This window comes from Hippopotamus amphibius, chromosome 8 (assembly GCF_030028045.1).
Source record: "Hippopotamus amphibius kiboko isolate mHipAmp2 chromosome 8, mHipAmp2.hap2, whole genome shotgun sequence".
Taxonomy (NCBI): Eukaryota; Metazoa; Chordata; class Mammalia; order Artiodactyla; family Hippopotamidae; genus Hippopotamus; species Hippopotamus amphibius.
In genome coordinates, this window is record NC_080193.1 from 68,118,688 (window position 1) to 68,142,764 (window position 24,077).

At 39.4% G+C, this 24,077-nt stretch overlaps 1 protein-coding gene across 2 annotated transcripts; it reads right to left on the reverse strand.

Annotated features, from left to right (window-relative positions):
- Positions 1–628: 628 nt before the first annotated feature.
- On the reverse strand, positions 629–19,320 carry NMI (N-myc and STAT interactor). 2 transcript variants are annotated; one of them, XM_057747258.1, is made up of 9 exons: positions 19,253–19,320; positions 19,020–19,159; positions 10,668–10,757; positions 9,768–9,863; positions 7,545–7,707; positions 4,265–4,371; positions 3,992–4,178; positions 2,112–2,218; positions 629–1,032 (listed from the first exon to the last, which is right to left on the reverse strand). In XM_057747258.1, exons 3-9 carry the CDS (start codon positions 10,749–10,751, stop codon positions 847–849), a joined length of 930 nt encoding a protein of 309 aa, XP_057603241.1. In that variant the 5' UTR covers positions 10,752–10,757; positions 19,020–19,159; positions 19,253–19,320; the 3' UTR covers positions 629–846. The 2 variants fall into 2 exon arrangements, with proteins under 2 accessions (XP_057603241.1, XP_057603242.1); XM_057747259.1 differs by lacking the exon at positions 19,253–19,320 and having other exon boundaries at positions 19,020–19,180.
- Positions 19,321–24,077: the final 4,757 nt, after the last annotated feature.

Below are 24,077 nucleotides of genomic sequence, written 5' to 3' on the forward strand. Positions count from 1 at the left end.
TGATAGGAACTGTGAATTTTACCATTTAAAGTTTCTGCAAGTTAAAAACAGTGGGATGCTTATAAACTCAGTCTCTCTCCAAATAAATTTTGAGCCCTTACTGGGCAGATACAGTGTTTTACTCTCAGGCATTCATTCTCCAACATCTTTCATGTTGTTTGCTGAGGCACTGCTTTGCCCTTACTTCTTTCTTTATTCCAAGGTTTTCAATCCCTTAAACTGACTCTTTCCAGTATAGTTATAAAAGAAAATTCTGGTCTTTACAAGTTCAATTTGGAAAGGGGATGTTTTGAAAGGAATCAGGGGACACTTGGCACTCTGAGTGAAGGAAAGTTCAAGAAAAAGACCACACTCGGCTCTGAGAAATAGCTTTGGATCTATGGAACGAAATGCTGGGCAAAGTGGAAAAGTAATGCTCTTGAAGTCCCTTAAAAATTCAGTAAAGTCTACAGAAATCACAAACTGCTAAATGTAACATTTGCGAAATATTAAGACTCAAATCTTCATATTGGTGGACCTGGAGCCAAAACAGAATTGGCCACAAGACCATGACAGAATGCGCCAACGTGGCAGGCGGACAACTGGATCACTTAGTTCATTTCAACGGACATGGCATCCACCCACAAAATTTATAAACAAAACTGTTTTAATACACTTATTGCATTTGTAAGCATGCAGCAGAGTTGGAAACAAAGAATTCAAAAGCATAGAAATGTATTTTGCATCTGAGAATAAACACTAAAGAATTAAATTTTTCATTTTTTTAAGGAAAAGGATATTCATTTTTGTCAAGCACTGACAGTGATTTGGGTTCAGAAGCTGTAATTGTCATATGATTCTACGAGTCTATTCTTCAAAGTATACAATGTGAGGTTGCCCGAGGGAACACTTGACCACCTCGACTTCTCCACCTCCATTCTTCTCCCGCTGAAAGTGAATATTAATGAAATCCTCTACAGTTTCTTCATCTATTATCTGAAGGTCTGCCAGTCCAGTCAGAAGCACTGTCTTCTTAGTTACTCCTGAAAATACCTAAGAAGGAAAATAAAAAGATAAACAGAAAATTTGCTAAGAGCTTTGAATTGCAAAGCTTTACATTCATAAGCTCTGCTTAATATTTTGGACGTTATCCTAAGAGAGACGACAGGGCTCAGGAAGATTTTTCAAGCAAGAGAATATCAGAGTCGGATCTGAGTTTCAGAAGGATAACTCTGGTGACACTGTGATGAATAGAGGAAAGGAGAGCAACTCTACAGACGGAGAGGCCAGTTAGAGAGCTAGTGAGAGGTGGAGGTGACAAGATTGAGTGACCAAATGAATGTTGGAGGCGAAGCTAAACCAAGAGTTAGGCATGAGTTCTAGCTTTCAGGATGGTGGACTAGGTAGATGGTAATGACATTTAATCCCTGAGTAGGAACAGAAAAAAGGAGCAGGTCTGGAGTAAAGATAATGAGTTCAGAGAAAATGAGCAAGAAGAATCATTTTAAATGCCCGATAATAGGAGACACATGAGAAAAATGTAGCTATGTGTCCACATACAAAAAGACTGTGCCCTAGCCTGAGGAATTTCAGTTTTACAGAAGTGAATAATGAATTAAATAAGGTATAGGGACTTCCCTGGTGGTGCAGTGGTTAAGAACCCACATGACAATGCAGGGGACACAGGTTTGATCCCTGGTCTGGGAAGACCCACATGCTGCAGAACAACGAAGCCCATGAGCTGCAACCACTGAGCCTGTGCTCCTACAGCCCGTGCTCCACCACAACAGAAGCCACCGCAATGAGAAGCCCATGCACCACAACAAAGAGTAGTCCCCACTCACCACAACTAGAGAAAGCCCATGCGCTGCAACAAAGACCCAATGCAGCCAATAAATAGATTAATTAATTTAAAAAAAACACATTTATTTTTAAAAATTCAATAAGGTACAGTTTTACATTAAAATGTTCTTTAAAAAGACAAATTCATTCTGCACCAAGCAGATACAAAAACACTCTTTTGATATCCCTCATTAATAAGATTCAAACAGAACAGAATCACAACTTTTTATTTTTTGTGGTGTGGGGTCAAGCAATTAGTTTCCAAAATGAAAGAAAAGAGATGACTTTACCTGAAACTTTTTCAAGTGTGTTTCTGTGTATGGAGAAACAGTAACTCTATGGCAGTTTTGATTTATATAAAGAGGATAGTCTTTCATTTTCAAAATCTTGTCAGCAACTAGAAGTAAATTTTAAAAAATTATTTTCTTCTTTATGTCATAAACATTTTTAACTAAAGTTAAAACTTCCTTCAAACAGAATGTCAGAGTAAACAGTAAACAGACTTGAGTGATTAATTTTTAAGAAACTACAGTCCACTTTAAAGAAATCACAGTACATAATTTTGAAAAACATAAGACCAAATGATAATGAGATTTAAATAGCTCCGTCTCAAACTATCAATCAACGCACAATGAGCTGCAATGTCCTCAGACAGACCTACCTTGAGCTACATAACATTCAATAATGCAAAAAGCAACCCAGCCATCCTAACAAAACCCAATGTTTGTCAATCTCTCAAGAAGTATACATGAAAATTATGATTAGAATCCTCTCGCTGCATACACACACACACACAGCAAATTACTAATTACTATTATATATATATAATTACTTAGTTGTCCTGTAACTAATACATAACATTCAGTAAACCTCTATAATGATGTTAATCAAAGGTGGAAGGGTGTTGAATGTCATCTAAAACAAAGTTGAAGGCAAATAACAAAAATTCATCAATTTTCTCCAACACAAAAAATAATCAGATTTATTTTTAGCAGCATTTTTCTCCTTGAGGGGTAAAAGATAATGTGTCAAGATTGCATAGAGTTTAACAGTTCCTAAGAACATCCAATCACTTTTTTTCTGCTCTCACCAGTCCGCCTTGAATTAGCAACATAGTATAGTGGTTAAGAGTGCAGATGGTTGCTGGCGAGGATGTGGAGAAACTGGAAGCTTGGTACATTGCTGGTAGGACTGTAAAGGTGTAGCCACTGAGGAAAACTGTATGGAGGTTCCTCAAACATTACACATAGAATTATCATATTATCCAGCAATTCCAGAAGGATCTGGAAAGACATTCATGTAACCATAACTAACTACACAGCAGGAGAAAAGGAAGTTTGGAAATTTAAGGAAATGTCTCAGTTTTTAACTAAATTAATGTTGTTCTCTATTATTTCGATTTTCCTTAAAAAGCATGTATTATTTATTATGAAAAAGCTTAGTCAATGGTTTTTAAATGTATAGTTGGATTTCTATCACGTGCAAACCTAGGAAAAGCCCTAAGAACTAGATTAACTAGAGGAAGAGGTTTTTACATTGAGAATCATTTGAACATATTATAATAACAAAAGCACCTGGAGAATCTTCTATTTTTCATCATAAAAATATAAACCTCCCTAAGATGATTTGGTAAAAGTCTGTTTCTACCTAAAAAAAGGAACAATTGTTCTATTAGCCCCTTTTCTTCCTGGAATCAATTCCCTCCACCTAAGAGATACTTGTCAATCATAAGAAGTGAGATAGAAGAGACAGTTTTATATATATTTTTTTAAATGCTTCTCTGCCACACACCCACTGTGTTATCTTGGGTAAGCTACTTACCTTGCCTATGCCTTAGTTCCCTCATCAATAAAATGAGTATAACACCTACATCCAGAGCTGTGCTATGGCTCTGTGGAGACATATGTATAAAACACTGCCTCCACGCCTGGCACGTGATAGGAGTGCACTAACGTGGAAGCACTTGCTATCTGTAATCTTATCATTCTCAGTAGCATTCAGGGAAATCATTTTCAGGACTCTACCATTGTAGAAGGTTAAAAAAAAATCCCCTGTTATCACGCTATCTAATAAATTCCAAATAAAAGAAGTAGAAAAGGGATGCTTTCAGACACGGCAGGACATAATGTAAAGGCTAGAGAACTGTTTCCCTCTCTCGGCGCGGGAATACCTCCGCTCTCCACAAAGGTGACGACGGCGCTCCGGGCCTGCCTGCTGTACTCCACGCACTCCACTTCTCCGCCTCCGTGGCGGGACTTACAGAAACTCAGTTCTAGCTTGTCCCTCATCTGGCTTTCAGGCAGTTGATCAGGAATGTCAGTAACGTTGATCTTCATTTTAGACACGTGTACGTGAACCTGGGAAATCGTTTCACGTTCAGAAACGTGGGTGAGAAAAGTGTGCGTGGTAACAGAATTCTAAAAAGCTTGAGTCACCATGTTACCTGGAATCTGACGCCTGAGTTTAATGCAACCGGCTTAGCCATAACCTTCACATTTACATCCTGTATCTGCACATGATGGAACCCCATTCTGACCACATTTTGGGCAACTGAAAAATAATTTGGGAAATATTAATTTCAATACATTTTTATACGTTTGGTTTAACAACAAATAATCCTAAATATTTTAAATTGTCTTTAATTTTAAGGGATCTAATTTTTACATTTTTCTTAGGATTTCTAAGTGATAATGGTCTTGCCACCATAGTAGGATATATTAATGTCAAAATACATCAGCAAAAAATTACAATGTAGTTCTTGAGTTCTAGATTCAGCTCTTAAGAGATAAGCCTGATAATCCTTCAGAAATTCATATACTACTTCAGTACAGCCACACACCCTTCCTTGCCACTGTTGACAGAATTATCAGAGAATTCCCTTAGTACACTAAAGCACAGCCAGAAATTTCTTCCATGTTGAGTAAGCTGGGAAAACTTTTGCAGGTCAGTGTCATTCTGATAATTAATCTTATTTATCATTTGTCACTCCTCCTTAATATGTTATAAACACCATAGAAATAAATATTTGTTCTTGTCTCTGTCTTTCCCAGGGATCACATATTAAAGACCACAAAGACTTGATTACCAAAGATGAGAGTTTTTTTTTTTTTTTTTGTCATATTTAATGGAGAATTCTACTTTCCCTAAAATGCTCTTGAGATAATTCATTACAAAGTCGATAGCCTTAATATACCAATCACAAAACTATGAGTCTAATTTATCCATGCAAATGGGAGAGGCTCCGTAATATAATTATGCCAAAAATCATTAGGAATCCAACAGCAACTGTATGGCAGTTTAAAATGCATGTGGGGGGCAATTCCCTAGAGTTCCAGGGATTAGGACTTAGTGCTCCCACTGCGGTGGGCCCGGGGTTCAGCCCCTGGTCGGGGAACTGAGACGTGACCAAACAAAACATAAGAATAACAAAACAATAAAGTAAGATGCATGTGGGTATGTGTTTATTCTTAATTGTGTGGCATGAGAGTTTATAACACTTCAGTTGTTAATATTTGGACCTGCTTACTCTAATTTGTCTTAAAGACTAGAGATGCCCACTCCCAATCTTATAAACCTCACATGTGTTTATAACAACCAGATAGCACACCCAGCTGGAGGAAGAGAGAAACAGGGCTAGAAAACAGGGCGTTGTCATGTGGGAATTCAGACTCGTACCATGATAGGACTGTAACTTGAATTATAGCTTCTTGGTTGTTACTAATGACAACAGGCAACAACAGAGAATATTAACCATAAGTAATACTTAGATAATGATCTTTCCCTCCCAATCCCCACCCCTCCCCCACCCCCCCAAACCTCCAACATCTGGTGATCTGACACAGCTGAGAGGGCCAACTTGTGTTTCAACTTCTATGACTCTGCCTGTCAAAAGCCAACTCCTGTTTAATACTGTAGAAACCCAAAGCTGTCCCAGAAGAGCAGGACCTCAGAGGCATGCCAGCGGTGGAAGCAGTGATGCAGCTGTTTCTGAAGAAAATCCTATTCTCAGCATTCCCAGGTAATTCCTGTGCAGAATCTTTGCTTCCCCAATCCTCACATCTGTTTTTCAGCTATATCCCAATTACCACTGCCAACCGCCAACAGGGCTCTTGGCCTCCCCCTCCACCCTCAGCTTCATGGGTGGACCCAGGGTGGACAAAGAGTATGTGCATACAGTGACCTGACAGAATGCCTTTCTATTTATTTTCAGGCTATAATAACAAACCAGGTGGCCAGGAGACATGAGTTATAATCATGTCAGATTCCCAGAATCTGAGTACTGGAAGTGCCTGTGAAGACCATCTGATCCCACTCATGACTTAATATAACTTGAAAAATATGAGAGGACTTCCCTGGCGGCGCAGTGGTTAAGAATCCGTCTGCCAATGCAGGGGACACAGGTTCGAGCCCTGGTCCGGGAAGATTCCACATGCCGAGGAGCAACTAAGCCCATGAGCCACAACTACTGAGCCTGTGCTCTGGAGCCCGAGAGCCACAACTATCGAGCCCATGTGCCACAACTACTGAAGCCTGAGTGCCAAGAGCCCATGCTCCACAGCAAGAGAAGCCATCGCAATGAGAAGCCCACACACTACAATGAAGAGTAGCCCCTGCTCACCACAACTAGAGAAAGCCTGCGCACAGCAACGAAGACCCAATGCAGCCAATAAATAAAATAAATACAATAAAAATAAATTTAAAAAAAAAGAACAACAAAGCTATTTAAAATATATATATATATGAGAACAAAGGTCTGGATGGTGGCCTGCTCAGAGGAATGTTGATCCAGTAGAAAGTATAAGGGTACTTGGCGTTTGGCTTTCAACTCTGCAATTTATCACCCATATGGACCTTGTGCAAGTTCCTTATCTTAGGTAAGCTTCTGTTTCTTTAGCTGAAAATCTCCTAATGTGTAGCAATAATGACAGCTACCATTTATTAAGTGTTTATTATGTATTGGAGACTGTGCTAAGTACTTTTCAACATTTCTCACTGAATACTCAAAGCAACCCCCTGGGATAGGTACTGACACAAAACCTGTCATAAAAAAATTGAGACTTATAAAGAACCCAACCCAAATCACACTTCTAGAAAGGGGCACATCTGGCACTCGAAGCCAGAGTCTCCTCATTAAGGTGCCCCCAGCTCTCAAGAGGGTCCCACACCATGACGGACTTGGCAAACATCAGGTTCCACCCCAAATCTCTGACACCAGGGCTGCTTGCATTCACAGGTATTATGCACTTAGGTAAATCACTCAAACACCTGAGGATCTGTTTTCTTAGTAATAAAATGTAAATAGTAACTCTCCTATCTTATTTCTTTCATGGAGTCATGTGAATATAAAATGAGATAATGTCTGTGAGAACTCTCTCAAAACTATATAGAGCCTTGCCACCTTGAAACATTTGCAGGTAGCAGGTGCAGTAGAAAGATGCTGGTATTGTACATCACATCACATCATCATCACATCATCTGTGCTTTAGTCCCAGAGTTGTCATGTTCTGAATGAGTGATCATGTTCAAGTCACTCAACATTTCAGAGTCAGTTTTCTCATCTGTAAAATGGGGATAACCATACCTACCTCAGGGTATCACTATGAGGACGAGATGAAATGATATATGTAAAAATTGTAAAGCAATGGCCAAATATCTACAAAAACTCTGAAAGTCCCAGGGCTTTCCAAAGGTAACAAGGTCAAGTTTTTGAATATTGGTCATACCTTCTTCTTTTTCAAAGGTGATAAGTGCTTGTCCTTTTTGCAGTTCATAAGGGACTTTTGAGCTCACTTGACACGAATAGGAGACATTTGAAAACTGGCTGTCACTCTCAGGATTCTCTACAGATGTGAACTTTATCTTTGTTTCAGGAATATCCTCGTTAATCTAATTCAAACAGAAATGTTTGATTAAAACCAAGACAAGAAATAACTTAAGTCCTACCAATGATAATGTGACCTGATCATCCAATAACTCACTCTCCACTGACTTAAGAAGCCCATAGAATACTGAGGGTGGTCTTATTTAATATCTTTAGTCATTGCTTCTGCCCAGGTAAGTACTCATTCATGTAGTTAGATGCTGATCCTTTAATATTATTGCACAGATGAAACTGTAAATATATTATCTCTCACTTTTTCTAATCAGTGTTTAAACTGGTCAACACTGTGTGGTATTTGATTCTAAAGCCTACATCATTCCTGAAGAAAAGTACCTTTTAAACAACCGTGCCAGTAATAGCCTATCTCACAAAGGAATCATTGCACAGTATATTTACCCTCACTGCAAAGAAATATGAAATAGAGTCGGGTATATCCTATGGTTATTTTGATAGTAAACTCAGATAATTTCATCCAAAAAAAAAAAAGACTCCTAAATTCAATGACTTAAAATGTATCAAATTTAAATTCCCCCTTCCTTAACACCTGCCCATCAACTTTTTAACCATTACCACAACTTAGGTTTATAAAAATGTGAAAGGACACTACCAGCAAGATTTGTAATCTGTAGGATAAAGTTAAGGGGTTATACTTAGCTGTTGAAAATCACTGAGATGAACAGACAATACAACCACACATAAATACACAAATGAGTTGGGTGTTTGCATTTCTATTTCCCATGGTTATTTTACATGTTGCAAGAAAAGGTGTCATCTCGAAGAGATTAGAAATATCCAATGAGTCATTTGATCTAATCTGACATTTATTCTGTATCTTTACATGTAACTTCGGTAGCATTTCTGATTACCATAAGTCTGATTTCAAAACGATCTGCAATGCCTTGAGAAAAGGCAGGGTGTTTCCCAATAATGTAGAAACCTCCCGTCTACGCTGAGAAGTCGAGCGCTTTCCAGGGTGTGGGTGAGCGTGCCTGCTTCTAGTCCTGCGCACACCACGGCAGGAGCAATTCCCTTATGCTCTTGAGACTCCAGTTTCAGTCCTCTGTGAAGTGAATCAGCTGAGCTGGCTGGGTTCCCAAGGTCCTTTGAGTTGTAGGACTAAATGATTCTGGCTCCAGCCTGAGAAGTATCCAGAATCTTAACAGAGACTTCTCTAAATCTCACAAACACAGGAAATGGCGCTTTCTGATATTCAATATCCTACCCCCATTTCAGAAACAAAAAGTGACAAGTGACAATGCTTTAAGCATTTAAATTGTTTAAAGTAAGTATTTTTTTTTAACAACCTGGGTTGTTATGAAGAAAAAATGGGGGGACAGCTCTGTCTAATTCAAACACAGGAGAAATTAAGAAAGAATTTAAATGGTGAAGATGTTCATCCAATTTTTTTTTAACTGTGAAACTCACTTAAATTACTTGGATGAGGAGAACAATGAAAGAGTTTAGTGAGAAGACCAAGAATTTGATTCAAAAGTGATTGATTGTGACTATCATTTTGGGATGGTTTTGGATTAACAGGTACATGAATATTAAAACATGAATTAGCATAAGTGTACAGCAAGATGAAATTTTACAGTGATCGCACACCTGTGACCAGCACCCGGATCAATAATCAGAACAAGACCAACACCCCAGAAGCCCTCTTGGGTTCCCTTCCAGTTCCTACCTGCCTCTAAGAGTAACGACCATACTAACTTCTAACATCGTGCTTTTGTGCTCTATTTAAAAGGAAGTGTATGGTATGCCCGCTTTCCACTTTTTTGGCTCAACACTGTGTCTATGAAATTCATCCATGTTATTGTGTACAGCTGTAGCCTGTTCATTCTCATTGCTGTGTAGTATTCCATTGTATGAATACACCCCAATTTATTAATTCATTCTACTATGGAGGGACAGTTGGGTTGTTTTCAGTTCGGGGCTGTTGCAAACAGTGGTGCCATGGATGACTATAATGTTTTAGAAATTAATTCTGTATCATTAAATCGCTTTTTCTGAAAAAATGGGGTCTGTTAAAAAATAAGATACATACATTAATTAAAAGGGGTACCTGGGAGCTTCTGGTAGACTCTTGTAACTCAGCTTCAAGCTTTTGGAGCTCCTCCTTTAACTGAATATTTTCCTTTTCAATTTCGCTAATTAATTTCTAAAAATAAAAATAAAATAACACCCAAAATTTAAACAGCCCAGACTTCGGTTTTCTAAATGAATTAAAGAAGCAAAATTTCTCTCACTCTGAACAAGGCAAAGAAAGATATTCAACAGTCTCAGAATAAATACAATCATGTGAATAATACATTTGTTGAATGTTTTACATCATCACCTGTTGATTTTCCTACCCCTGCCAAGGATTACTATCTCCATTATACAAACAAGGAAACCAGATTTCACACTAGACCAAAGTTACAGAAATGTTTATAGCAGAGCAAGGATTGAGACCCATAGCTTCTGAATCTTAGTTCAATGCTCTATCACTATCAACTCCTTCCTAGCTATTTGTGACTCCAATACGACTTTTAAATTGCACCGTAATTATGGACATATGTTACACTGGAGCAATTAAAAAATTTTTTTTTCTGTGATTCCCACAGTATAGCTGCCTTGACATGCCAGACGGATGGCCTTGTTAAGTGGTTTAAATTACCTGAGCCTCCATTCTCTCTTGGGTCTGACTGCATAATTGCTAACAAAGCTCTTAACTTCTAGGTGCAAGTTAAAGAAATGAGAGAGGAAGTGAAAAAGCAGCTAATGTTGTAAACTGTGTAAGATAAAGAACAGAAATATGATTCTTCTTGTCAGACTTGAATAACGAAGTAAAAAAAAGTTGAAAACCCTAATATTCTCCCAAATTCAACTTACTGTTGGACAAAGACATATAAAACATGTCTCACTGCAAAACTAATAGATAAAAGTTCATTTTTAATAGTACTCGGTAATTTTTCCTTTTTACCTGGTGTTGTTCATCTTTCATAAATTCTTCAGCTTGCTCATGCTCCTTAAGAACTTGTTTTTTGTTATTTTCATCAGCTGCCATGATTCCCTAATTATTATAAAAAATAAATACTTTAAAAATAGTACATAGACACAAATTGAAGAAGAAAAAAATAATTTTTACCCTTTTCTGGAAGAAATGTCTCTTCTTTGCTACATCTTTTTTCCTGTCACCAAAGTCTTTAGTATCATGTGGCTTATATCCCAAAAAAGTCTATATTTCAAATAACTTTTACACCTATAAATATATAAAAGGGTTCTAAAAATCCTTTGCTTTTCAACACTATAATAGAAAATAATCAGTATTAACATTCCTTTGTAGTTCTCATCTCAATCATAATATGATGCTCCATTTTAAAAGACTGTTATTTTGGTCTTCTAGACATTTTCAAAGGTTTTTATTTAAATATTTAATTCTCTCTATTATAGTCCCCAAATGTGATGTGTAAAAAGACCTCCAAATATCCTTCCTCTCTGGGTAACGGGTTTTCACAAAAACTCCCCCTGAGACCATACACTTGGACAGGGAAAAAAAAAAAACTGCATCTTTATTTCTAATAACCTCTGACTGAAATTTAGCATTCTCTTCAAATATGAATATAGGCAACAAGCCACAATGTATTTGCAGCACCTGTGACAAAGTTCACCAAGACGTCACAGATATTTTCATAAAATATTTTCACTCTTCCAGATAGCCTGAAACATTGTTTGCATTTAACCCTGCTTCAAAATTATCGTAGTTATTAAACTCACAACTAGGTCTTGTAATAAACTGTAGTATATAGATATATATTACTATATTAAAAATTTGCTTTTTAAATAACCTGATAATCATATTTCAGTATAATTGGTTTCCTTTATAATTTTATGTATTTTGTTTTATACAACGTAAAAACTTTTATTTTGAGAAAGGCCCAGTCTTTTTGGACTGGCACCAAAAAAGTTAAGAACGCTTGCCTGCATATGAATTTACTGAGATGGAGAAGTCCCAGGTCAAACATGACACAAGGAATATCATAACTGTTTTTATTGCTTTAGAAGCACATTAATAATGTGTCTATTAACACAATCTTCCAAGATTTCAACTGGCTAAATTTTCACTATTCCTGTATAAGAAACAGAAAAGACATGTATTCCTCTTTAAAAATAAAATAGAAGACTAGCAAAAAATTAGTCATGACTTAGTTTACTTACTGTGAACACAAGCAGTGTCCAAAATAAGGGATCATATGGTAGTTCTACTTTTAATTTTTTGAGGATCCTCCATACTATTTTCCATAGTGGCTACAGCAATTTACATTCCCACCAACAGTGCACAAGTGTTCCCTTTTCTCCACATCCTCACCAGCATTTGATACTTGTCTTTTTTTTTTTTTGAATGATGGAATTTTTGTGTTTTCTTTCATACCACATGGCATGCAGAACTTCCCTGACCAAGGATCGAACCAGCACGCCATGCAGTAGAAGCATGGAGTCTTAACCACTAGACCACAGGGAAGTCTTTTGCCTTTTTGATGATGGACATTTTAACAGATGTGCGGTGGTATCTTATTAGGGTTTTAATTTACATTTCACTAGTGATTAGTGATGTTGAGCACTTTTCATGTACCTGTTGGCCTTTCATATATCTTCTCTGAAAAAATGTCCATTTAAGTCCGCTGCGTATTTTTTAATTGAGTTATTTGTTTTTTTGGTACTGAGTTTCATGAGTGCTTTATATATTTTGGATATTAACCCCTTATCAGATATATGGTTTGGAAATATTTTTTCCCATTCCATAGGTTGTCTTTTCACTTTGTTTATGGTTTCTTTTGCTGCATGAAAGCTCTTTAGTTTGATATGATCCAGCAATTTCACTTCTGGGAATATATCCAAAGGAAAAGAAAATACTAACTTGAAAAGATATCTGTACCCCCTGTTCACTATAGCATTATTTACAATAGCCAAGACATGGAAATAACCTGTGTCCATCAATGAATGAAATGAATGGATAAAGTTGTGATGTATATACACAATGTGATATTATTCAGCCATTAAAAAAATCTGGAAATTCTACCATTTGCAACAACATGGATGGACCTTGAGGGCATTATGCTAATTGAAATAAGTCAGACAGAAAAAGACAAATACTGTATGATCTCACGTATGGGATCTAAAAAAAAAACAAACAAAAACGAAACCAAACAAAACTCATAGGAAAAAAGATCAAATTTGTGGTTCCCAGAGGTAGTGGTAGTGGGAGGGGGAATTGGAAGAAGGTGGCCAAAAGGTACAGACTTCCAGTTATAAGATAAAAAGTAGTAGGGATGTAACGTACAGCATGATGACTATAGTGCACACTGCCATGATGTACAGGGAAGCTGTTAAGAAAATAATCCTAAGTGTTCTCCTTACAAGGAGAAATTTCTTTCTTTTTATCTGTCTTTTCTTTTTATTGTATCTATATGACAAGATGGATGTTAGCTGAACTTATCATGGTAAGCATTTCATAATACGTGTGAGTCAAACCATCATGCTGTAAACTTACACAGTGGTGTATGTCAATTATTTCTCAATAAAACCAGAAAAAAAAGAAGCGGTCATGTAGCACCCAGACCTTGGTTTCTTTTTTTTTTTAATAAGCGTGTTTGTTTATTTATTTATTTATTTATTGGTTGTTTTGGGTCTTCGTTGCTGCACATGGGCTTTCTCTATTTGCGGGGAGCGGGAGCTACTCTTCCTTGTGTTACTCGGGCTTCTCATTGTGGTGCTTCTCTTGTTGTGGAGCACGGGCTCTAGGCTCGCGGGCTTCAGTAGTTGTGGCACGTGGGCTCAATAGTTGTGGCTCGAGGGCTCTAGAGCGCAGGCTCAGTAGTTGTGGCACACGGGCTTAGTTGCTCCACGGCATGTGGGATCTTCCTGGTCCAGGGCTCTGATACCGTGTCCCCTGCATTGACAGGCAGATTCTTAACCACTGCACCACCAGGGAAACCCTGGATCTCGGTTTCTAATCTATTCTCCAATGAAAGGAACTAGGGCTCCTTTGAGCAATGGCTGATTCTACCTTTGAGGCAGGAAATATACAAGATGAGCCTGGAGCTCCCAGTGGCCAAAGGTATATAAATGTGATTTATCAAGTAAGTAAATATATGGATGATAATGAGTCAGGTTTTTCACTGTCAGAGAAGGTGACTGTAAATATGGAAAGGGAGAAAAATAGAATGAATGCTATGAACTGAAACTGGAGATATCAGTATAATATCATGATTTCTGATGGACTGATAGAAAAGTACAGGGGTGTGTGTGTGTGTGTGTGTGTGTGTGACATTCCCCAGCTCTGTCTGCTAAAATGGCCTGGAAACAAAGACAATAGCAATGAGCACATCTGGCACCCAGAGTTTAGTTTCTAATACCATTCTCAGCTACCAGGAACCAAGGCTATTCAGCGAAATGGCTGCTTCTAGAACTGGGACAAGAAAACTACAAGACAAGCATTTTATGATGCCAGAAAGCAAGAAGTGTTCAAAGAATGATGAGGATACGTCACAAGCACAGAGTCCAGCTTGAGGGGGTTCTCACCGGACAAATCTCGGAATCAGTTAAGCATGGAAATAAATAATAACAGTAATAATGAAACCCACTGAGCAAAACAGAGACCTATGAGTCAGTAAACAGAGATAGGTAGGTAGGTGGATAGATAGATTGGTATTTTCGTGAGGAAAGGACCATTTAATTAGTTTCAAAATACCCACAAGTACTGTGAACCAAAATCCAGTGCAGTCACAATCGTTTTGGTGTTTTGAGCGCTCACCAGTCCTGGCGCTGACAAGCCCTTGAAGGAGACCGACAGCGTCAACGGGGATAAATATCAGCCTGCCCTCTTGCATTGAGCACGTCAAGCTGACCTCCCAGAATACAAGTCCTGCAAGGGCTGTGATTTTTGTTTTGTTATCTAAAGTATGCTCTAGTGCATCCAGAACGATACCCAAACAATACCCAAAAGAGTGCCAGGGGACTTCCTAGGTGGCGCAGTGGTTAAGAACCTGCCTGCCAATGCAGGGGACACAGGTTCAAGCCCTGCCCTAGGAAGATCCCACATGCCCCAGAGCAACTAAGCCCACGCGCCACAACTATTGAGCCCATGTGCCACAACTACTGAAGCCCATGCACCTAGAGCCCATGCTCTGCAACAAGAGAAGCCACCACAATTGAGGAGCCCATGCACCACAACGAAGCGCAGCCCCCACTCGCCGCAACTAGAGAAAGCCCATGTGCAGCAACGAAGAACCAACACAGCCAATAAATAAATAAATTTATTAAAAAAAAAAAAAGAGTGCCAGGGACATAGTCTACACTCGAGAAATTATTGTTTTTAATTGTTTCCTTACACTGCACAATCTGTTCTTGAACTTCATATAAGTGGAATCATTTGGTATGTACCCTTTTTTATGTGGTAGAGTTTTAAACTCAACAAGTTTTGGAGATTTGTTCATATTATTGCATGTATTAGTAGCTTGTTCCTTTTATTGCTGTGTAGTACTCCATGCAGGAATAGACCACAATTTGTTTATCCATTCTCTCGTTGGTGGCTATTTGGTTGTTTCTAGTTTGGGGCTAACTATGAATAAATCTTCTTAAAATAAAAAACAAACAAACAAACAAAAGAAATACTCCTCCACAAAACACTAATTTCAAAGGGGAAAAGAGGGACTTCCCTGGTGGCACAGTGGTTAAGAATCTGCCTGCCAATGCAGGGGACACATGTTCGATCCCTGGGCCATGAACCACAACTATTGAGCCCATGTGCTGCAACTACTGAAGCCCACGTGCCTAGAGCCTGTTCTCCGCAACAAGAGAAGCCACCGCACTGAGAAGCCCGCACACCACAACGAACAGTAGCCCCAGCTCACCGCAGCTAGAGAAAGCCCACATGCAGCAGCGAAGACCCAACACAGCCTATAAATAAATAAGTTTAAGTAGAATATATATACATACACATGTATATATAAAAAAAGGAGGGGAAAGAATAACTTTACAATGAAGAAGCCAGGGAGACACCACCATAATGAAGTAATCAAAGTAAATAATGAGACACATCAAAATCATCTGACATACGATAGGCACACTGAGAACACAGCATGACTCCTATGATATTACTGCCACAGGTGCATTAGCCGAATCTCAACATGAAGAAACAGGGGATAAACTGGGCTATTCTCCTCAAAAGTGTCAAGTTCATGAAAGCCAAGGAAAGACTGAGAAACTGTCCCAGGCAGGAGATTAAAGAGACATCACAACTAAACATAATGCATGATTCTGAACTGGGTCCATTTGTTATACAGGGATATTATAGGGACAACTGGCAAAATTCGAATTAGATCCAAGGATTAGATGGCAGTAATGAATCAATATTAATTTTCCTGATTTTGATCACTGTATTATAGGTACATAGAGAACACCTTTTTTGTAGGAAATAAATAATCAAGAATTCCAGGGTAATGGGTCATGAAACTTACTCTCAAATAACTCAGGAGAAAGAAAAGTTTTTACCTGCAGCTTTTCTGTAAGTTTGAAGGGGTTTAAAAAAAATCTTTTAAGATATATATTAGTAGCTCTTTATTGCATCAACAACCGCAGAGTCCTTATAACGGTATTCATCCCAGGTCTTACACAATCTAACCCCGACTAGTCTTACTGAGACAACTCCTGGACCAAGTCCCTTAAGCACACTGAACACTCTAAGGCTTTTTCTTCTCCCTCCTGTCCCTCAATGTCACAGCCTTCCCCCCTCCCAACCCTAATCTCCACCTAATGAAACCCTACTGTTCTTCAACAGCCATCCCAAATTTGACCCCCCTCCAAGTTCTTAAAGCTTTTTCTGATTCCCCCAAATGATGTTACTTTTCCTCCTATTAACTCTCTTGGGGAGCTTTATTTGTGTACCTGTGTCAGTTTCCATGACTAGATGGTCATGACCTTGAGGCCAGGGACTGCTCCCACTCTTCCTTGTATCCATTCAGAGCACAAGTTCACACACTGAAAACACTCAATATTTATAGAATTGTGCGGTATCTTGACTGAGGTATTTGTTCAGCTCAGGATATCCCAGGCATGTGAAGTTCTCTTATTACATTTCCAGAAAGCAAAAACTGCAACATTATTTAACTGCTTTTTTTAGTCTATATTCTTAAGCGCTTGCAATAAAGGCTCTCAATAATATTTTTAACTCATATAAATGGTCTACTACATAATACTCCCAGAACTTCTTACAGTATATCTAGTATCTGGATACTTTATCTCTTTGCATGAATGGGATGTATAGTAATAGCTTTCCTTTTTTTTTTCTTTAAAGCTCTTTATTGGCATATAATTACTTTACACTGTTGTGCCACTTTTTGAGGTACACCAAAGTGAATCAGCTGTATTTATACATATATCCCCATATCCCCTCCCTCCCACGACTCCCTCCCACCCTCCCTATCCTGGCCCTCTAAGTCATCACCCATCATCGAGTTTATCTCCCTATGTTATGCAGCAACTTCCCACTAGCTATTTTACATTTGGTAGTGTATATATATCAATGCTACTCTCTCACTTTGTCCCAGCTTCCCCTTTGCCCCCCACCCCCACCCCATGTCCTCAAGTCCGTTCTCTACATCTGCATCTTTATTTTTGCCCTGTCACTGGGTTCATCAATACCATTCTTTTAGATTCCATACATATGCGTTTAGCGTTCCTTTTATACAATCAAATGGCAGGCAGAATAATGGTCCCCTTAAAGATGTCCACATCCTGGGGACTTCCCTGGTGGCATAATGGTTAAGAATCCACCTGCCAATTCAGGGGACAGTGGTTCAATCCCTGCTCCAGGAAGATCCCACATGCTGCGGAGCAACTAAGCCCGTGTGCCACAACTACAGAGCCCATGTGCCACAACTACTGAAGCCCGAGTGCATAGAGCCCATGCTCCACAACAAGAGAAGCCACCGCACTGAGAAGCCTGTTCACTGCAATGAAGAGTAGCCTGCTTGCCACAACTAGAGAAAGGCTGCGCACAGCAGCCAAGACCCAACACACTGCCAAACAAATAAAATAAACAATTTATTTAAAAAAAAAAGATGCCTACATCCTAACTCCCAGAATCTGTGAATATGTTAGGTTACACTGCAAAGGAGAATTAAGGTTGTAGACTGAATTAAGGTTGCTAATCAGCTGACTTTATAAAGAACTTTCTGGATTAATTGGTGGGGAAATAATGTAATCACCAGGGTCCTTCTTCAAAGTGAAAGAGGAAGGCAGAAGAGCAGAATCAGAGTAAGACGTGACAACAGAAGAATAGTCAGAGAGATACAACATTGCCAGCTTTGAGGTCGGAGAAAGGGCACCACTAAGCCAAACACAGTGAGCAGTCTATAGAAGCTGGAAAAGACGAGAAAACAGGTTCACCGTATTAGCCTCCAGAAAGGAAGGCAGCCCTGCAGACACCTTGATTTTAGCCCGGTGACACCCAAAACCTACAGAATTTTAAGATAATAAACTTGTGGCTTTTAAGCCACTAAGTCTGTGGTGGTGTTACGGCAGCGAATGAAAAAACCAGTACAAATCACCTCTACCCATTCACCACCTATTTCCCTAATATAGTCATATCACTGTGGTGCCCTGCCTAATAAAAGCAAATCTTCCCATATGCATGCCTGGCGGCAAAAAGAAAGGAAATGAGGTGAAGGAAGGAAAAAAGGAGGTAGTGACGCACAAAGTTGTGTTTTGTTTTGTTTTTGTTTTTTAAAACTTCTGCACGTTGTATAGATGCGGGAACATCGCATTCTCTTCTTTCTCTTTTAAGAAAATCCCTGCATGTTCTGAAAAGTGAGGCACGACTGCCAAACCCTGTGCCTGCCAAGAGAGTAAATGTCCTCAAGGAATCTGTTTTTCCTAAGAACTATCTCCAGAGACACTGCAAGAACAGTGGGGAAACACAAACCATTTTAAGTCTCGATTTCCAAAATGAAGCAAAGCAAAGGAGACGGGGTCAGAGGCCGAGACGGCGCGGAGAAGGCGCCGGGAGCCAGGGCCAGGCGCGCCCCCTCGGCGGCGCTGCGGTCCCGGCGACGCCGGCAGCGGGCAGGGCAGGGGCGCCGCGCTGGGGCGGGGGGCGCAGAGCCAACGCCCACCCCCCCACCCCCGCCCTCCGCCGGGTGTTCCACAGGCCCCGCGGAGGTCCCCGGCCCCACGGAACCCGCCTCGTCGCTGCCCACGGCCTCTCGCGCCCCAGACCGCTGGGAGCCAGGACGACGGCGGCCGAGGGCGCGGGGGAGACCGGGAGCCCACTCACCCGCCTCGGCCCGCCAGACGCCGCGCCCGGGTTCCCGGAAACCTCGCCGGCGGAACCCCCAGGCCCGGCGGGCGCTGCCTTGTCCAGAAGCGCCTCGTGCCTTTTTCAAACGGGTGTCCGCCGGATCAACAGTGTGGTTCCTTTTAAAAAAGAAAGAAAGAAAGAATGAGAGGAGAAGAAAGCTACTCAAGGGATGATTTTCTTTCAATCTAGCCACTGCTCAAATACCAAACCTGGTGTCTCCAGTCATTAGTCGCTGACAACTTATACCAGTTTTCACTTTCGATTTTCAAAATGTGTTGGTTTCGTTTTTGTTTTGAGGGAATTTATTCCCAGAGTGTTCCTGAGGTTTCCGTAGACACTCATTTTAGGACATGCTTTAAAAACCGCTCCTTTGGATGTGTATTACAAGACGTGTTTTTGGAAAAGTGGATAGAAATCAAATAAACCCAAAGTGGAAGTCTCTCATCAGATTCTAACTCTCATTGTAATTTATTGGTCATTATAACCTGAATTCTCAAATCTTTGCAGCCAGCACAAAGTCAACGTTTGTGTACAGGTATTTCTTTTGCAACTTCCCAGGAAGTTGGGAAAGCTGTGGTGTTCAGTTGGTTTCTATGACCCAAGTCCCTTGAATGTTTTCTTAAAATCTTTTGTTTTGTTGTGAAGCTTGTAAACAAATACTTCACTAGGTATGATCTTTTCCTTTGAAATGGAAAACATCTGGTTTATTTTAAAAACTGCAGTGTTTCTGAATCCTACACAAAAAACCACCCCACAGCTGCACGCGCTGGTAAATAGAGGTCAGGAAGAAGATATATCAAAATGACTTCCAGGCATAAGTTCTAGTTCATAGTGCTGTATAGTCACATATAATAACTGATACATAAGCGGATAAAATAAAAGATTAACCAAATTTCTTTATATCAAGAATATTGATGGCAATCAGTTTAAAGTGGCTTTTCTAAGTGAAAAAAATACAGTGGAGTGAAGACATTTGTGCTCATCAGCCAGTCAAAATAGTACCAAAACTCTAACTGTGGCAGCTTGAGGATTACTTTTGGTCTCCCTTAGAACATTCTATTTTATTTTATTTTATGCTGCACTGCGAGGCTTAAGGGATTTTAGCTCCCTGACCAGGGGTTAAAAGCACTGAGTCCTAACCACTAGACCACCAGGAAACGTCCATCCCTTAGCGTTTCAGAGAACATGAACTCTAGAGGTTATTTAGTTCAAACCTCATTTCTTCTTCTAACTTAGTTTTGTTTTTTATCAGAAGATACTAAGCCATAGGACCAGAAGAGGACTCATCTAAGATTGACTCCAATCCTGTTAAAGGACAAAGGATACAGTTTGTAGGGAAGCCCTTGGGCCACCCACATGCTGAAGCTAAGCCATGTGCAATGGCCTGGACTCAAGTCAGCTTCAGATCCAGTACTCTGCAACGTGCTGGGTTTCTGAAGATGAATAGTCAGCTCCCAGATATATTATTGTTGACAATCGTAATTGTAAACATCTACTGAGAGCTCCTAGGCATTTTATAAACCATTTGTGTTGTGCCAACAATATGAGATATAGGTATTATCCCCATTTTGCAGATGAGGAAACTAAGGCTTAAAGTGCTGATCCAAAACCAGGCAATTAATCCATGACATTGATATCTTTCTCTACTGTCAACCATGAAATCAGTCTCCACACTGTGTTCTATGGGGTATGAAGAAGGAAGGAATTCTGTGGGCAAGTATGATTAGGCTGCATACTGGATTCACACTTGGGAGATTCACAATGCACATCCATACGTTTAAGATTTTTGAGAAGGGGGATTTCCCTGGTGGCGCAGTGGTTAAGAATCCACCTGCCAATGCAGGGGAGACGGGTTCAATCCCTGGTCCGGGAAGATCCCACATGCTGTAGAGCAACTAAGCCCATATGCCACAACGACTGAGCCTGCGCTCCAGAGCCCCTGAGCCACAACTACTGAAGCCCGAGCACCTAGAGCCGTTGCTCTGCAACAAGAGAAGCCACTGCAATGAGAAGCCCACACACCACAATGAAGAGTAGCCCCAGCTCACCGCAACTAGAGAAAGCCCGAGCACAGCAACAAAGACCCAAGGCAATCAAATAAATAAATAAATAAAATAATTTTTAAAAGTTAAAAAAACAAGAGTTTTGAGAAGTATTGCAGGAAAAAAAGCATACACTTAAAAGTTTGAATTTATTTAATCTTGGATTTATGAAACTAATTTGACCACTAAATCCTATTTTTCAAGGAGCAGCTATTAAAATCTTGAAAAGTTTCTAGTGGGGCAACTTAAGTTATGCTTTACTCATGATGGGGTCCAGGACTTGCTTCCTCAAAACATGGCACCTTGGCATATAGACTATTTTAAGTGGAAGGAGTTTGAGAAAACAGTAGAAGCAAGACCGTCACGCTGACCTACCCCCCACTACCACCCTTCTCTGAAATAATTCAAAAAGCCTCCTGTGAGAGGTGCTCACCCTATACCTGTAGGAAAGGAGCATTCTTATCGCCAGAGACAAACGGACCTGGAGAAGAATCCTAACAAACCTGCTTTGCTAAGTTTTCCCCAATTTACTTCAATTACATCATACTCTCTGACCTATCATACTCCTCCATGACTATCTTCTCTTCAGGTCTAACTGTTTCTGTGGGTCTTCATGTCCTTATGAGGACTTCTGTGTCATGTAAAACATATTAAATAAATGTGTATGCTTTTCTCCTGTTCATCTGCCTTTGTCAATTTCACTTTCAGACCCAGCCAGGAACCCTAAGAGGGTTAAGGAAGACTTCTTCCTCCTATCTATCTATCTATCTATCTATCTATCTATCTATCTCACACTCAATAAATATTATATCACACATCAGATGCCTTGAACATGTCGTGTAAACCTACACTGCCATGATAAGAGGTGAATATTGTGCTACAAATTCATCTCCCCATCACATGGCAATGGACTCCTCCCAGGCTTCCCCATAAATGCACCACCCCCACACACACCTGTGTTACATACTGTACCATGTGTGCTATGAAGGGTGATACTAGGAGTAGTAGAACACAAAGGAGAAAGCAGTCCCCTCTGCCTCAGGAAGTCAGGGAATGTCTCCTCCACAGAAGATGTGAAGATTGAGTTGACTCTTAAAGGTAGAGGAAGTGAACTAAGACCAAAGGGCAGGTGAAAAATCCCAGAGGAATGAAACAACTTTCAAGGCACCAAAAGTTTAGTGGATATGCAAACCATGAGAAAACCACCTGATATCTATTATATTATGCTCTTTCTTTTAGAAAAGGTCTAGCACACCAAGCTTATGCCACTGTTGCCAAGATTTTGGTATTCCTGTATGCAGTTTGTCCTTGGAGAAGTTGGAACATTTATCCTGTGCCTGGCATTGTGCAGGGAACTGGGTAATACGAAGGAATTAGGTAACATCATTCTTATTTTCAAGAGGTTTGCAATTGAAATATCTAGAGTAAAGGAATATTGCTAAGAGAGTAGATCTTAAATACTCTCACCACAAAGAAGAAATGATACTTACATGACATGATGGAGGGATTAGCTGTGGTAATCATTTGGCAATATGTAAGTGTATCAAATCAATATGTCGTATGCCTTGTTCACTTTAAACTCACACAATGTTATCTGTCAGGTGTATCTCAGCAAATCTGTAAAAAAAATAAGACAATAGTTTTTTTAAAAAGCAAAGGAAAATAAGTATTCTATCCCTTACTCTCTATCAGGCAGACAGCACTATATAGTTAGGAGCATGGTTTTGATATGAGATGTTGGTTTGAATACCAATCTCAAGTTACTGAAGTTTCTTAGCCTCATTTTTCTCCTCTGTAGAATGGCACTGTTGTGAATGAGATACTGCTATATGTCAAGGGCTAAGCACAGTGCCTGACCCAGGATAAGCACCCAAGTAGCTTGACAGTGGTAGCCCAGGTAGCTGTTACCATCTTATACATGGGTGAGAATTTTTTTCCATTTTCTTCTTGCACATTTCTTCTGCTTTGTCTTCCTACCTCAAAAAGTACTTTTAAGACAAAGACCATTTTTTATTTCTTTTGCGTTACCTGCAGTTAATAGTAAAATGACTATACCTAGTACATGCAATATAAATATTATACTTATTTCTAACTAGTAGTTAGATACAAGAGTAGGAGTCAAATACTCTGGGCCCAATGTTATAACCCCTTTGTATAGGTTTTCATGTTAGTGTATGAATAAGTTTGTATAAGTGAATAACATATTGTGAGCCAGATCAAATATTTACAAATAGAAGTTAATCCAAGTAAAATAACAACAATAAAATTAAAGAATAAAGGACACTACTTTCTTTTTTTGTTTTTATTTTTTTTAATTTTTTTTCTTTAAGAACTTTTATTGAGATACAATTGACATACAGTAAACTGCATATATTTAAAGTGTACAATTTGATATTTTTTTCTTATTAGTAATGTATATATGGCAACCCCAATCTCCCAATTCATTCCCCCCAACCCCCACACCCCACTTTCCCCACTTAGTGTCCATATGTTTATTCTCTACATCTGTGTCTCTATTTCTGCCTTGCATACCGGTTGATTTGTATCATTTTTCTATTTCCACATATATATGTTAATATATGATATTCCTTTTTCTCTTTCTGAGTCACTTCACTCTGTCTCTAGGTCCATCCATGTCTCTACAAATAGGACATTACTTTCTTGAATCATATCTGGGCTACTGATTTATCATATAAACATACTTGATCAGTCAGAAAATTCTGTTTTTGTTTTTGTTTAATTTTATTTATTTATTTATTATTTTTTGGGGGGTACACCAAGTTCAATCATCTGTTTTTATACACATATCCCCATATTCCCTCCCTTCCTTGATTCCCCCCCACTAGAGTCCCCCCCCCCCCCGCCCCAGTCCTCTAAGGCATCTTCCATCCTCGAGTTGGACTCCCTTTGTTATACAACAACTTCCCACTGACTATCTATTTTACAGTTGGTAGTATATATATGTCTGTGCTACTCTCTTGCTGCGTCTCAG